The sequence below is a fragment of the Bos taurus genome, chromosome 1 (assembly GCF_002263795.3).
Source record: "Bos taurus isolate L1 Dominette 01449 registration number 42190680 breed Hereford chromosome 1, ARS-UCD2.0, whole genome shotgun sequence".
NCBI classification, from domain to species: domain Eukaryota; kingdom Metazoa; phylum Chordata; class Mammalia; order Artiodactyla; family Bovidae; genus Bos; species Bos taurus.
The window spans coordinates 99,402,388-99,415,281 of record NC_037328.1 but is presented as its reverse complement, the minus strand read 5'-3'; the positions used below and the strand labels follow the sequence as shown (position 1 = coordinate 99,415,281).

The following is a 12,894-nucleotide window of genomic DNA, read 5'->3' as shown; positions in this document are numbered from 1 at the left end:
TCCCCTTGGTATCTCTAATTTTCTTGAAGAGATCTCTAGTCTCTCCCATTCTGTTGTTTTCCTCTATTTCTTTGCATTGATCGCTAAGGAAGGCTTTCTTATCTCTTCTTGCTATTCTTTGGAACTCTGCATTCAGATGCTTATATATTTCCTTTTCTCCTTTGCTTTTCGCTTTTCTTCTTTTCACAGCTATTTGTAAGGCCTCCCAGACAGCCATTTTGCTTTTTTGAATTTCTTTTCCATGGGGATGGTCTTGATCCCTGTCTCCTGTACAATGTTACGAAGCTCCATCCATAGTTCATCAGGCAATCTATCTATCAGATCTAGTCCCTTAAATCTATTTCTCACTTCCACTGTATAATCATAAGGGATTTGATTTAGGTCATACCTGAATGGTCTAGTGGTTTTCCCTACTTTCTTCAATTTCAGTCTGAATTTGGCAATAAGGAGTTCATGATCTGAGCCACAGTCAGCTCCCAGTCTTGTTTTTGCTGACTGTATAGAGCTTCTCCATCTTTGGCTGCAAGAATATAATCAATCTGATTTCAGTGTTGGCCATCTGGTGATGTCCATGTGTAGAGTCTTCTCCTATATTTTGGAAGAAGGTGTTTGCTATGATCAGTGCATTCTCTTGGCCAAACTCTATTAGCCTTTGCCCAGCTTCATTCCTTATTCCAAGGCCAAATTTGCCTGTTATTCCAGGTATTTCTTGGCTTCCTACTTTTGCATTCCAGTTCCCTATAATGAAAAGGACATCTTTTTGGGGTGTTGTCTAGAAGGTCTTGTAGGTCTTCATAGAACCATTCAACTTCAGCTTCTTCAGCGTTATTGTTTGGGGCATAGATTTGGATTACTGTGATATTGAGTGGTTTGCCTTGGAAACAAACAGAGATCATTCTGTCGTTTTTGAGATTGCATCCAAGTACTGCATTTCAGACGTTTCTGTTGACCAGGATGGCTACTCCATTTCTTCTAAGGGATTCCTGCCCACAGTAGTAGATATAATGGTCATCTTGAGTTAAATTCACCCATTCCAGTCCATTTGAGTTCACTGATTCCTAGAATGTCGACATTCACTCTTGCCATCTCCTGTTTGACCACTTCCAATTTGCCTTGATTCATGGACCTAACATTCCAGGTTCCTATGCAATATTGCTCTTTACAGCATCAGACCTTGCTTCCAAATATTAACTGGTACCAAAAATACTGCTCTCTCTCTCTCTCCGTGTTTCTGTCTCAGTCTCTCTCTCACCCTCCAAGATATTGGGAGATTCTCTCTTCTGATGACAAGAGTCCCAGAACTGACTGTACTTCTCCTTTTGTTCTGGATCCCAGGATGTTCAGACCAGCCATCAGGCTTGAATTGTCTGAGTATGCAGAACTCACATACCAGTGTCCTCCTATTTTCCACAGTTCTGATTTCTTGATAAAATTTTACTACACGTGGACTGAGTTTCAAAGAAAGGCGTAAATATAGAGTAGACATAAGATAACATGCCTTTTAAGCCTCTCACTAAAATTAAATGAACTAAATTATGTGAAGTATGCCAAGGTCTGGCACCTAGAAAATACTTACAATGTATTCCTATTATTTTGGAATACCATTATTAACCTATTATTTTGGAATACTGAGAGACAAAGCATAGCAAAAGAAAAGTACAGAAAGTCCAAAAGACCTATCACACAGCAGATTTCTATGACGACGTTTTACATAAAACCAGGAAATTGTTAGGCACAGTACAATTAACTAGATTATAGAAGACCTTACTCTGATTTGATCTTTGTTTATGTAAGCACCATGTACCTTTTTAAACCAAATCTCACACTTCAAACTTATTCAGGACCGAATAGGTGACTGTAGAATATGCTGTTGCCCTTTTCAGAACTCATATGTACTCAGAAGTGATGTATTTCATTTCATATTACTATGAAAATACCTGATACTGATATTTATGGTGGTTAGCATATATTGAAGGTTTACCATGTACCAGTAATTGTATTAGGTGCTTTGCATAATTTAATCCTCATACCAACTCTATAAGGTTAATACTTTTAATGAATATCCCACTTTTACAGATGAGGACAATTGAGTCTGTGGAGATTTATACAACTTGCCAATGGTCATCAAACCAGTCATTGATTCACCAGGGCAGGCAGACTTCAGAGCCTGAACTTTTTGAAGTGGCCATAAGTGATCAACAGAGTCTTTGTGCCCCAGTGGAGATCTGGAAACCTATCACCGTGACTGGGGAGCACTAGTGGCATCCTGTGGGTGGGGTCAGAGGTGCTAAATGTCTCACAATGCACAAAAAGAACTGTCTTGCCCAACAAGACCAATATATCCCATTGAGAAACACTAAGTATTCTTTACTGTTTCCCTAAACAAACCAGAGATCAGTGTGAAATATCATAAAGAAGTAGCTGGTAAAATACTACATATGATGTAAATAAATCACCAAGCAAACAAAAGTCTATTGTTCCATTCAAACATTAATATGAGTATTCATTTCCATGCACACTGGCTCATTAGGTTTCCAAATACCTTTTAGCTTAGAAAGCTCTTGTTCTTTCTCCTGCTGCAGCTGCAGGTATCTCTGCTTGTGGTCATTAAATGTCCTACTGAAGTCTTCTCCTTGTCTGCGGTGTTCCTCTTCCAAGTCGCTGTGTTGCTTCTTTAGCTCCTCGTGTTGACTCTGCAAAGATGAAAATTTGAGCAGGGATATACATTTGTAACTGAGCAGGGCCACATGGGGCTTTCCTGGGACAGGCCTAACCTGTATCCTCTGCTTTAGCTCCTCTCTGAAGTACCTAGATAACAGTATTTGATGCCCATTTCCTGAGTTGTTTTGTAGATGTGAAACCATCCCCCTGCCTTCCAAATGGAAGATGTTAACTGCTTGATGACTCTGAGCATACAGCCTCAGGCCTCCTGGAGCCTAAGGACTGACAATGCTAACTCCTGTGACACCACCCTGCTACCTCACCGTCAACCAATCAGACACTTGTGCAAAAGCTGATCACAGACCCTGCAACCCCCCTCCCTCACCTGGCTTTTAAAAATGCTCTGCCAAACCCTTGGGGGAGCCTGGGGGCTTTTTAGGGCATAAGCTACCAATCTCTTTCATGGCTCTGCAATAAACCTTGCTCTGCTCCAAACTTTGACGGTTTGGTTTGTTTGGCCTCACTGTGCGTTGGGCACAGAGAATTTGCACTAACGCATTCTCTAAATCAGTCTGTCTCTCGATAGCACAGCCTTTCTCTGTAAGCACAGATGAAGTAGGCTTCATTTTCCTGACTGCTTTAAATCTGTGCAGCTCTTTTCCATTTCCTTTCCATTTCAAATGAATAGTTTGGGATCGTGGCCAAAAATAATTTTTCCCTTAATTTTTAACATTAATGTGAACAACAAGAAGTTGGAAGTTTACAAGAGTGATGGAAAAGGAAGGGATCTGGGGAAATTCCCAGGGACTCAAGTTACTGTGGAAACTAGGTAAAGCTAATGGAAAAATTACCCCTCCATGAAGCCTCTAGACTGCCTTTCAATCTGATGTTTTCCCAGCAATGTTTTTTATTTCCCTTCTTTGATTATCAGCCTTTCTGGTAACCCAGTTTAAAGAAGGGGAAAAAAAGACTTTTTTCCCTTTGGGGGAAGTAAAAGAAATCGATTATTTATAAAAACGATCCTTATACTACTCAAGATTATAATACTGTAATCACAACCTAGATAAATTCTATAGTCTCCAAATGCTTAATGTGAATGGGTGGTCTACTTTAATTCATGTATTGCTTTCCTGAGAATAGTAAAGATTCTGGTTTCAATAAAAGGCATATACCCTACTGATACAGGAGGAAAGAACACCAAACAAAAAGCTGGGCACTGGTTGTTGGAGACAACGGCAGAGAGTTCCTTCTGTGTGGCTGGCATAATAGCCGCTGCTCATCTCTTCTGGCCTGACACAAACAGTGCATCTCTCTCTCTCTTTTCTTCAGTCTTCCTGACACACAACAATGAGTTTTATCCAAGAACCAAGGAAGGAATATCTTTAAATATCAATTGTGCTCCTGTGTAAGTGGGCCACTTATGACACATTAGTAACAGGAAGACAGCATTCTAATACTTCTACTGCCTCCACTGTGTCTAAGATTACAAAAAAAAAAAAAAAAAATTTCAAGAAAAACCACTCTGAGAAATTAGATAAAAACAAACGAAAATCCTTAAAGGACAAAGAACAAACTCAAAAATTAAGTGACCAGAGACCCTGATTTATAAGAAAATGAATAATGAGTTAAATATGTCCTTTGTAATCAGGTGATAAACATAATGGAGCATTATAATTATATATCACCTTTAGCCAAAAATGACTTTATTATACCGTATCATGGTACAAATCAATTTTCTGTAAACTTTCCTTAATCACATAAGTTACTTAGTTAACCCCTTGATTCATTCATGAAGAATATATCTAAATTACTCACCTTCAGCATCTGATGTTGGACATTCAATGCACTGTACCTGCTATTAGAATCTTGCTGTAAATTGAAAAGCAAATAATTAACAAAAAGATAACACATTTGGCTCTTTTGTTAAACAGAACTTAAAACTCTTAATGAAAGGTTTTCACTTGTTCACGTGTGTAAGTAAAAATGAATTCTAAGCTGGAGCCAGGATGCTTCTGAGGTCCTCTCTTTACTTCATAGTAGAAATGAAGTTTTACATTCCTCTAAGTTTGTTAGACTTTAATGGTGAAAAAGCAGGGCATGGAATTATAAAACCACAGTTTGAAAGGGCCCTTGGAGGTGATTTACTTCCACTCTCATATTCAGAAGAAAAACTGAGGCCAGAGGCAGAGGAGAGCTTGTCCTGAGACACAGCACCGCATATGGCTGGTACCTTGTGCCTGGTGCTCCAAGGGGAACAGGAGAGAAACCAGCAGAGACCAGGCCTCACAAGCTTAGAATGGGTTCCAGAAAGGGCGAGAAAAGGCACTTTTCTTCCTTGAGTTTCCATGGGTAAGAAATTCTACATACATTGTGCGTGCGTGTGTATACTCAGTCATGTCTGACTGTGTGTGTGTACTCAGTCATGTCTGACTCTGTGATCCCAGTGACTACAGCCCTCCAGGCTCCTCTGTCCGTGGAATTTTTAGGGCAAGAACACTGGAGTGGGTTGCCATTTCTTCCTCCAGGAGATCTTCCCCACCCAGGGATTGAATCCACGTCTCTTGCATCTCCTGTATTGCAGGCAGATTCTTTACTACAGCGCCAGCTCACAGACAGAAACAGAAAGGCTAAGGAACAGGCCTAGGGCAAACATCTCCTTTAGTAGCAGAGCCAGGACAGAACCCTGAGCTTTAGTGTCCAACTGAACTCCGTGCTCCAGCAGTGTGTTCTTATCTACCAGTGGAGCATCTTCACATTTGGAGCTCACACATGTCCAGTCCTAGGCAGCCACAGCGGGTCAGTGTACAAACCACACCTGCCAGTTTTCTCTCCCCTGGCTGCTGTGTTTTTCTATCTTACTTGCCCCGCCTCTTACTTTACACCATCGGCAGTATAAGCACAGCTTCATTTCTTTCTTTCATGTTCTTGCAACTTCTAAAATGGACCACATTTTTGCTTTAACACTTTATTTTTATCACTTTACCACTTTATTTTAATTTGTAATATATTACATGACAAAATGCACAACAGAACACACACGATTTTGACTAGGTTTTAAAAATGCAAGATAAGAGTGAAAAGCCAGTAACCTCCTAGTTATTCAAGGAACCGACTCTTCTCAGTTTTAATGCCCCACAACACCAATGCTTTTGTCAACCAATACTTGTATGTTTTTCTTAGAGTAAGAGAAAAAAGTGTTTTTCCCTAGTTAATTTGGACTTAAAAACTTTTTTAAAATGTCAATATCATTTATTTATCTATTCATTTTACAGATGTTTTTGAACATTTGAACATGTGAACTCTAGACCAGGTACTGTGTTAGACATTACACAGTAATGTCTCTGCAAGTGACAGTAACATGGTGCAAAGGCAAATCAAACTAAATATCACATTCTATGGAAAAGAGAGACTACGGATGAATAAATAAGGAATCTCTTTATTGTGAACATTAAAGATATTTTCAATTTATCACTATTGCCAATAATGTGATAAGCAAAGGAAGGTAGGTTTTAAAGGAACAATTTTTAAGGTCTTCCTCTTAGAATTTTTTTGGGGAAGGAAGGAAGGAAAGGATGGAGGGAGATGTATTTCAGTCTTAATGATCAACAGAGTAAAATGTTTGGAGACTTTATTTCCCCCCCTGTCAAGTTTTGTGAAATAAAAAACTAAGGGAGAAAAAAACAACTTACCCTTCCCTTATTCAGTGTTTCTTGTGCTTCTAATTTATAAACCAGAAAATCTAGAAAATACAAAATGGAGAACATAATTACATTAATTAACTCTATTAGTATAAGTTAATTCACTGTGGCATTTTTAAACATCTAAAAAAACAAGGGCACATTTTACTCAGACCTAAACAATCTACTTGATGATATACTTTATTTTGTCTTTTAATGCTTGAAAAGTTTTCCTCCATACCTTAAAGTTGGGAATCTTGCATCAACAAAATACACACTATAGTCAACTGACTAAAAGTGCATTTAGAGTGTGGACTTGGTGATGAACTCGCCTTGAAATGAAGGAGAAAAAAACCAAAACCATGCAGTGCACCTAAGGACAGAGATGATTTATTGCCAGCCACTAGATGGCACACTAAAATCATTCAGGACCTGAAAAGGAACTCAAGCCATGGAAACCATCTTTAATGCTCTTAAAGCTTTATTATCCACTAGATGGCTCTACAAAATCACTCTGCATTTGAAGACAAGGAAAATCCAAACCCTATCAGAGCATTTTAATAATCTTAAAACTTCCCAGTAAAACATTCCAGCTCACACTGTCCTCCTCTGTTCTCCCTTCTTCTACCCCATACCAAAGTAATCAGACAAAACACCACTTCAATCTAATATTTAACCAAAAAGTTGAATAAATGAAAATAAGAATGCAGGTAACTCCAAATCACAAGCTATACAAAGTCCATGCTTTATAGAAAAATTCTGATAAAAATCAACAGCATTGATTTTTATTTGACACCTGTGCTAAATGTTTATTTTTCAAAACAAACCAATCGGCTATGCCAATAAAGTCTTTAGCACAAGAGAAAAACAGGTCTATAACTTAAAAGATGTCATGCAATGAGATTGAAATCGATTATGCTATAAATGCATATATACATATATATATATATATGTATACATAAAGTTTGTCATATTCTGGACTGCATGGTATTACTTTCCCAGATGTCTGTTAACAGATGTTAATAGATATACGATATTCAAATGAAAAACTGTGTGCTATTTCTAAAGTAATGCATATAACTAATATATGAATGACCCCAAAGGGGCACAAACTAAATGAAAAATTCTAAATCCAATCTTGAGCAGGAATTATTTTCTTGCACAATGTACAGCATATTGCTTGACGGACTTCGGGTGATTTGAAGAATTTCTAAGGAAAAAAACAGTAAAGCAAATACATAATACTTCAAAGAAGAGCATAAAAAACGTAAAACACGAATTACATTATTTATTTACCTTCCTTTGCTTTCTTATGTTCAAGTCTTTCCTTTTGCAAGGATTTCTCCAATCTTGATCTGTGTTCATACACAACTGGAAAAAAAAAACGTTGAAAACTTATCTTCAATAAATCAGAAATTCTAAAGTAAAATCAACATCAATTTTCAAAACAGGAAGAAGATAGTTTAGAGTCCTTTCACAATTAAAATGAAAATGCACACCTTTAACCTGGGTAAAAGATGGAAACAATAATAGACGTAGTACTCAGCTGACTCCTATACGGTCTGCCCCTCTGTAGAAACAACACTGTGCAAGAGGCTTCCACCTTCTTGGCCAGTTCCTTGTTCTCCTGCTTCTGGAATGTGAGTCTCTGTGGGGTTCCCTGTCTCCCGCTGGACGAGCGTGTCCACTCTCCACACTTCAGCCACCATCTGCACGGCATTTACCCCCGTCTGTGTGTCCAGCTCCCACCTCACTTTCAGGCACTAGGAGAATATTTACACCCAGAGATCCCATAAGTGCTGCCAAGTCAACGTGAGCTGACAGTGTATTAGAGCTGCCTGACACGGATTCCACTCCTGGGTTGGGAAGATCCCCTGGAGTAGGAAATGGCACCCGCTCCAGTATTTTTGTCTGGAAAATTCCAGGGACAGAGGAGGCTGGTGGGCCATAGACCACTGCGTCACTGAGTTGGACAGGACTGAGTACAGAACAGCAGCTGAATGAGCTGAGCAGAGGGTGTGTGTGGAAAACGCAACAGCATACTAAGGTTTGCTGAAAAAGGAGGTGTATTCCCCATGTCAGAGAAAATATAGGCGAGAGGGCCACAGAGACGAAGGAGGGAGACTGTCCCCACTGAAGAGCCTATAACCTGTGCCATGCCTGCATGTTCAGCTGTGTCTGACTCTGCTACACTGTGGACTATGGTCTGCCAGGCTCTTCTGTCCATGGAATTTTTCAGGCAAGAAAACGAGTGGGTTGCCATTTCCTACTCCAGGGGATCTTCCCGACCTGGGCTTGAACTTGCATCTCTGGCTGGGCAGGCAGGTTCTTTACCACTGAGCCACCTGGGAAGCCCACAGGATTGACATCTGCCATGGCAGGAAACCCTAGGCAAGCTGATGTCATGCCACAGGACCTTCCTGCACTTTACCAAGCCCACCTCCACCGTCTATTCTGAACAAATGGGAGTTATCTGGTGAGGGGAGCAGGGAGTGATAATGATTTAGGGGAAAAACAGAGAGAAGCCCCTGGGTACTTCCTCACTACAGGCTGCACATCTCCAGGAAACAGGAGCTGCAAGAGAGGTTTTACCTTTAATGAAAAAAAAAAGTATTATTATACTGGACTAGGCCAGATATTACTAAACCAAGACTGTATTTATCGATAAAAGTTATTGAGAAAAAAAAATTTTTTTTTAATCTGAGAGAAGCTGATACAAAGTATAGTGAAGTCTGTCTTAGATTTCATGCAGGGACAGACAACTCAAGCCCACAGGGTAGTGGTTGGAACAGGGGAGAGGAGAAGAGGATAAAGCAAGTTTCTGATGTGCCCTTTAATCCTGTTTGCTCAGCATTATGGTCACAGATGACCTCACTCCCTGGCAGGCTCAGCCAAGCTTGCCACTGGGTTCTTTTTACCACCTCCAGCTCCTCACAGCTACCTAAGATACAATTCAATCTTCAGTCACTGACTGACCCTTCAGTGTGTCGGTTCAGTTACTGAGTCATGTCTGACTCTTTGTGATCCCATGAAGTGTGTCAGTTCAGTTCAGTCACTGAGTCGTGTCTGACTCTTTGTGATCCCATGAACCACAGCACACCAGGCTTCCCTGTCCATCTCCAAATCCTGGAGTCCACCCAAACTCATGCCCATCAAGTAGGTGATGCCATCCAACCATCTCATCCTCTGTCATCCCCTTCTCCTCTCGCCTTCAATCTTTCCCAGTATCAGGGTCTTTTCCAATGAGTCAGTTCTTCGCATCAGGTGGCCAAAGTATTGGAGCTTCAGCATCAGTCCTTTCGATGAATATTCAGGACTGATTTCCTTTAGGATTGACTGGTTTGACTTCCTTGTAGTCCAAGGAACTCTCAAGAGTCATCTCCAACACCACAGTTCAAAAGCATCAATTCTTCGGTGCTCAGTTTTCTTTATAGTCCAACTCTCACACCCATACCTGACTACTGGAAAAACCATAGCTTCAACTAGATGGACCTTTGTTGGCAAAGTGTGTACAACTGCCCCAAACTGCTGGCCACCCAAAGTTGCCACGGTCACAGCAATCCCCTCCCTGAACCTCCTCCCCACCTTTCCCCACTGCCCGTCCCCCACCCCCTGCCAGGTGCCAGCTATGGCTGTCCTTCTTCCAATATGGCCGTCATCTCCAAGGTCCTACTCCTTCTCCCAACACTGCATCTCACATCTTGCCTCCCACGTAAAACTGCTATTGCCAGGGCTCCATCTACGACTCCCACAGCCCCTACTCCTCTACATCTCAGTCCACGAGTGTTAAAATGCCTGCCACCACCCAGACTGGCCTGGTGTTGTCTCCTCTGGCCTGCCCCAAACTCATCTTCCCTCTCGTCTCAGCCTCCCAAGAGTCACCCAAATAACGCCCTGCCCCATTTCCTTTCTCCACTTGGGTCCCTATTTTCTTCACCACATGATCCTTCCCTCTCCTCCAGTGCTGTTAGTATAAAGGGATCTCATCCAACTCCACTTTACCCAGCACCGGGATACGAGTAGAAACACAAAGTGAATAGATATGGGCCTTGGCCTCAAGAAGCTCTAGTCTAACACAGGAGATAGATTCAGTAATTTTAAATAATCAGAGCTAACTGCATTTGGCATAATAAAAGTATACTTAAGCCCAGTGAAAGAGGGGGGTGAGCTCTGGAAGGAAGAGGAGTGAGGGAAGACTCCTGGCTGGCTTTGAGAGTGAAGAACAATCAGGTGGGTGGGGGCGCCGCAGGAGAAAGGCGCTCCTGAAGGACAGCACAGGGACAAAGTGCAGAGTGATGGGACTGGGCCAAAGGCGGCTGTTTTCCAAAAGGCTGGTTCCAAGTCCACTGCTGAGAAAGTACATTGTTTTTCAAACATACAGGTGTATAGTATATACATTTCTTGGCCAATTTCTAAAAGTCTATTAAAACCAAGAGTTTCCTTGGATTGGTACTAATGCTACCATCTTGAATGACATTTGGAACGAGGCACAGAAAACAAAGATTAGCACTGTGGAACCTCACCAAGCCAAGCCCAGAACTGTGTGCTCATAGTCTCTGAAATTTTCAGTCAGGTGGGGGAAGCCTACAGGGAAACATAAATTACAATGTTGTCATGATATACACAGGTGAGAACAGGATGCCATGAGAACATCTAAGCTCCCAGCTGGTAGAAAAAACACGCCCTCATCTCCAATCCACTGGCCAAAGTCCCCACAGTCTGGGCAGTGGCTCACAGGAACATAAACATGCCAGGTAATGGGGCTTAAGTATACCTTTATTATGCTAAATGAGTGCACTAACGGGACGTATCATGGACAACTTCAGCAAGCATGTGCATCACTTTCAAAGAAAGGTGAACAGGCAATGTAGTCAAGATCGTGCTCTAAAGGAAGCCAAGTGGCAGCAGGGGTCCTGAGTGCAGGGGCTCCCGAATGGAGGTCAGGACCTCTAGGGGGAGACAATGCAGGCTAGCAACACCCAAGATAAAAACAACAAAAAACCCAGCAGCAGCAGCACAGTCAAGAAAACATCTGTGAGGGAACTGTTAATCATCATCCCCAGACACCTCAGACTCTAAATATTAACTATTACCATGGGAAGGTAAGAATGTGGGGAAAACGCTGCATTTACAAATTATAATCCTGTGAAATTCTTGACAATAAAATACAGCAGCATCACTCAACATTATGTGGTACTTGGTCATCATGTAATGCTTATCTTTGGTTTAGGAAGCAGGAAACACATCTGCATCTGCAGAAATGCATCTTCATTGGCGTGGAGGGTCCACAGGGAGTTGGTGGATAGGTGAGGAGAACTGGGGGGCGGGGGCGACATGGTTCTGTGCTTTACTCTCTTCCCTGCGATTCAGTCAGGAGGATAACATGCAAACAGCTGGTACAAAGTACTCATCGACCAAACTTAATCACACAGCTGTCTGACAATTATGTGCAGAATGGGAATTTACACATTTGATGTGTAAATTCTAGCTTGTCTCAACAGCTAGAAGATTCTAGGATACATGAAAATTAGAAACTTTCATAAATAACCTGAAGAGATGCTATACAATGTCCACAAAGAGGCGAATATATCTGTGGATTACAGTCCACAATCAAAGGTCTTGGGAAATCTGAGGCATGATCATGAATGCATAAAATGGCATCATTCATAGCAAAACCTAAGAAAAGAAAAATGTGTTTTTGCAAATTGCAGCAGAAAAAAGATGTGGTAAACAGGAATACAGGGTATGTGTAGAAACCATGATGTAACTGTACTATTAATATTAACTTACTCAGAATTGGTCAAGCCATTATTAAAGCGCCAGCTTCTAGTCCTGATACATAACCTAAGAATTCAGAAATGGTTTGAGAGTTGCAGAATATCACTGAGGAGGAAGGTGAGAGAATGGAACAGTAGTGACTGACAGAAGATTGGAGAAGTGCTCAGAAAAAGGAAAACAAAAGGAACATTACAGGCTGAGAAAACCATGTTAGGTAAAGGAAAGTGAGAGTAAAAATTAACCCTTAAAAATGGAACTTCCAGTAGAAAGAGAGAAGAGGAAGGTGGTAATGTAACGATCAAAAGCACACACTCTGGTGTCTGGGTTCAAGTTCATGATCCAGTCCTTACAGGGCAAGATGCTGAACTTCTTTGCACTTCAGTTTCCTTATATGGCACATGGGAATAACAACAGGGCCCATCCCTTTGGGTGGATGTCAGGGCTAAATGAGTTAATTTACATCAACTGCTTCAAACACTGCAGGGCACAGAGCAAATGCTAGAAAATACTAAAATATTTTTTCATCTGTCTGTGATAGCTTAAAAGTGCCAGAAAATGAATCAGGTGATTCCCTGAGATCTTTCAACCCTACAATTAAAGTCTAATAATAACAAAGCAATTATACTTACACACACATAAACATATGTATTGAGAGAAGAGACTTGAAACAGCAATAAAATATTGGTCTCAGTTTCTTGTTACTTAAAAAAAATTTCCCTTAAAAAAGGAGAGAGGGTTGTGAATATACTTTCTAATAGTTTAGTAAAACCTATAAGCC

At 40.9% G+C, this 12,894-nt stretch overlaps 1 protein-coding gene across 5 annotated transcripts in view; it reads right to left on the bottom strand.

Moving 5' to 3' along the window:
• GOLIM4 (golgi integral membrane protein 4) overlaps nt 1-12,894 on the bottom strand; it is an 83,853-nt gene that overhangs the window by 30,403 nt on the left and 40,556 nt on the right. For all 5 annotated transcript variants that reach the window (XM_005201743.5, XM_005201744.5, XM_024990891.2 and 2 more), the window contains exons 2-5: nt 7,635-7,709; nt 6,351-6,400; nt 4,477-4,530; nt 2,543-2,693 (exon numbers count right to left, since the gene is read on the bottom strand). In XM_005201743.5, coding sequence (XP_005201800.1) covers nt 2,543-2,693; nt 4,477-4,530; nt 6,351-6,400; nt 7,635-7,709 — 330 coding nt within the window. The remainder of the gene's footprint in view (nt 1-2,542; nt 2,694-4,476; nt 4,531-6,350; nt 6,401-7,634; nt 7,710-12,894) is intronic.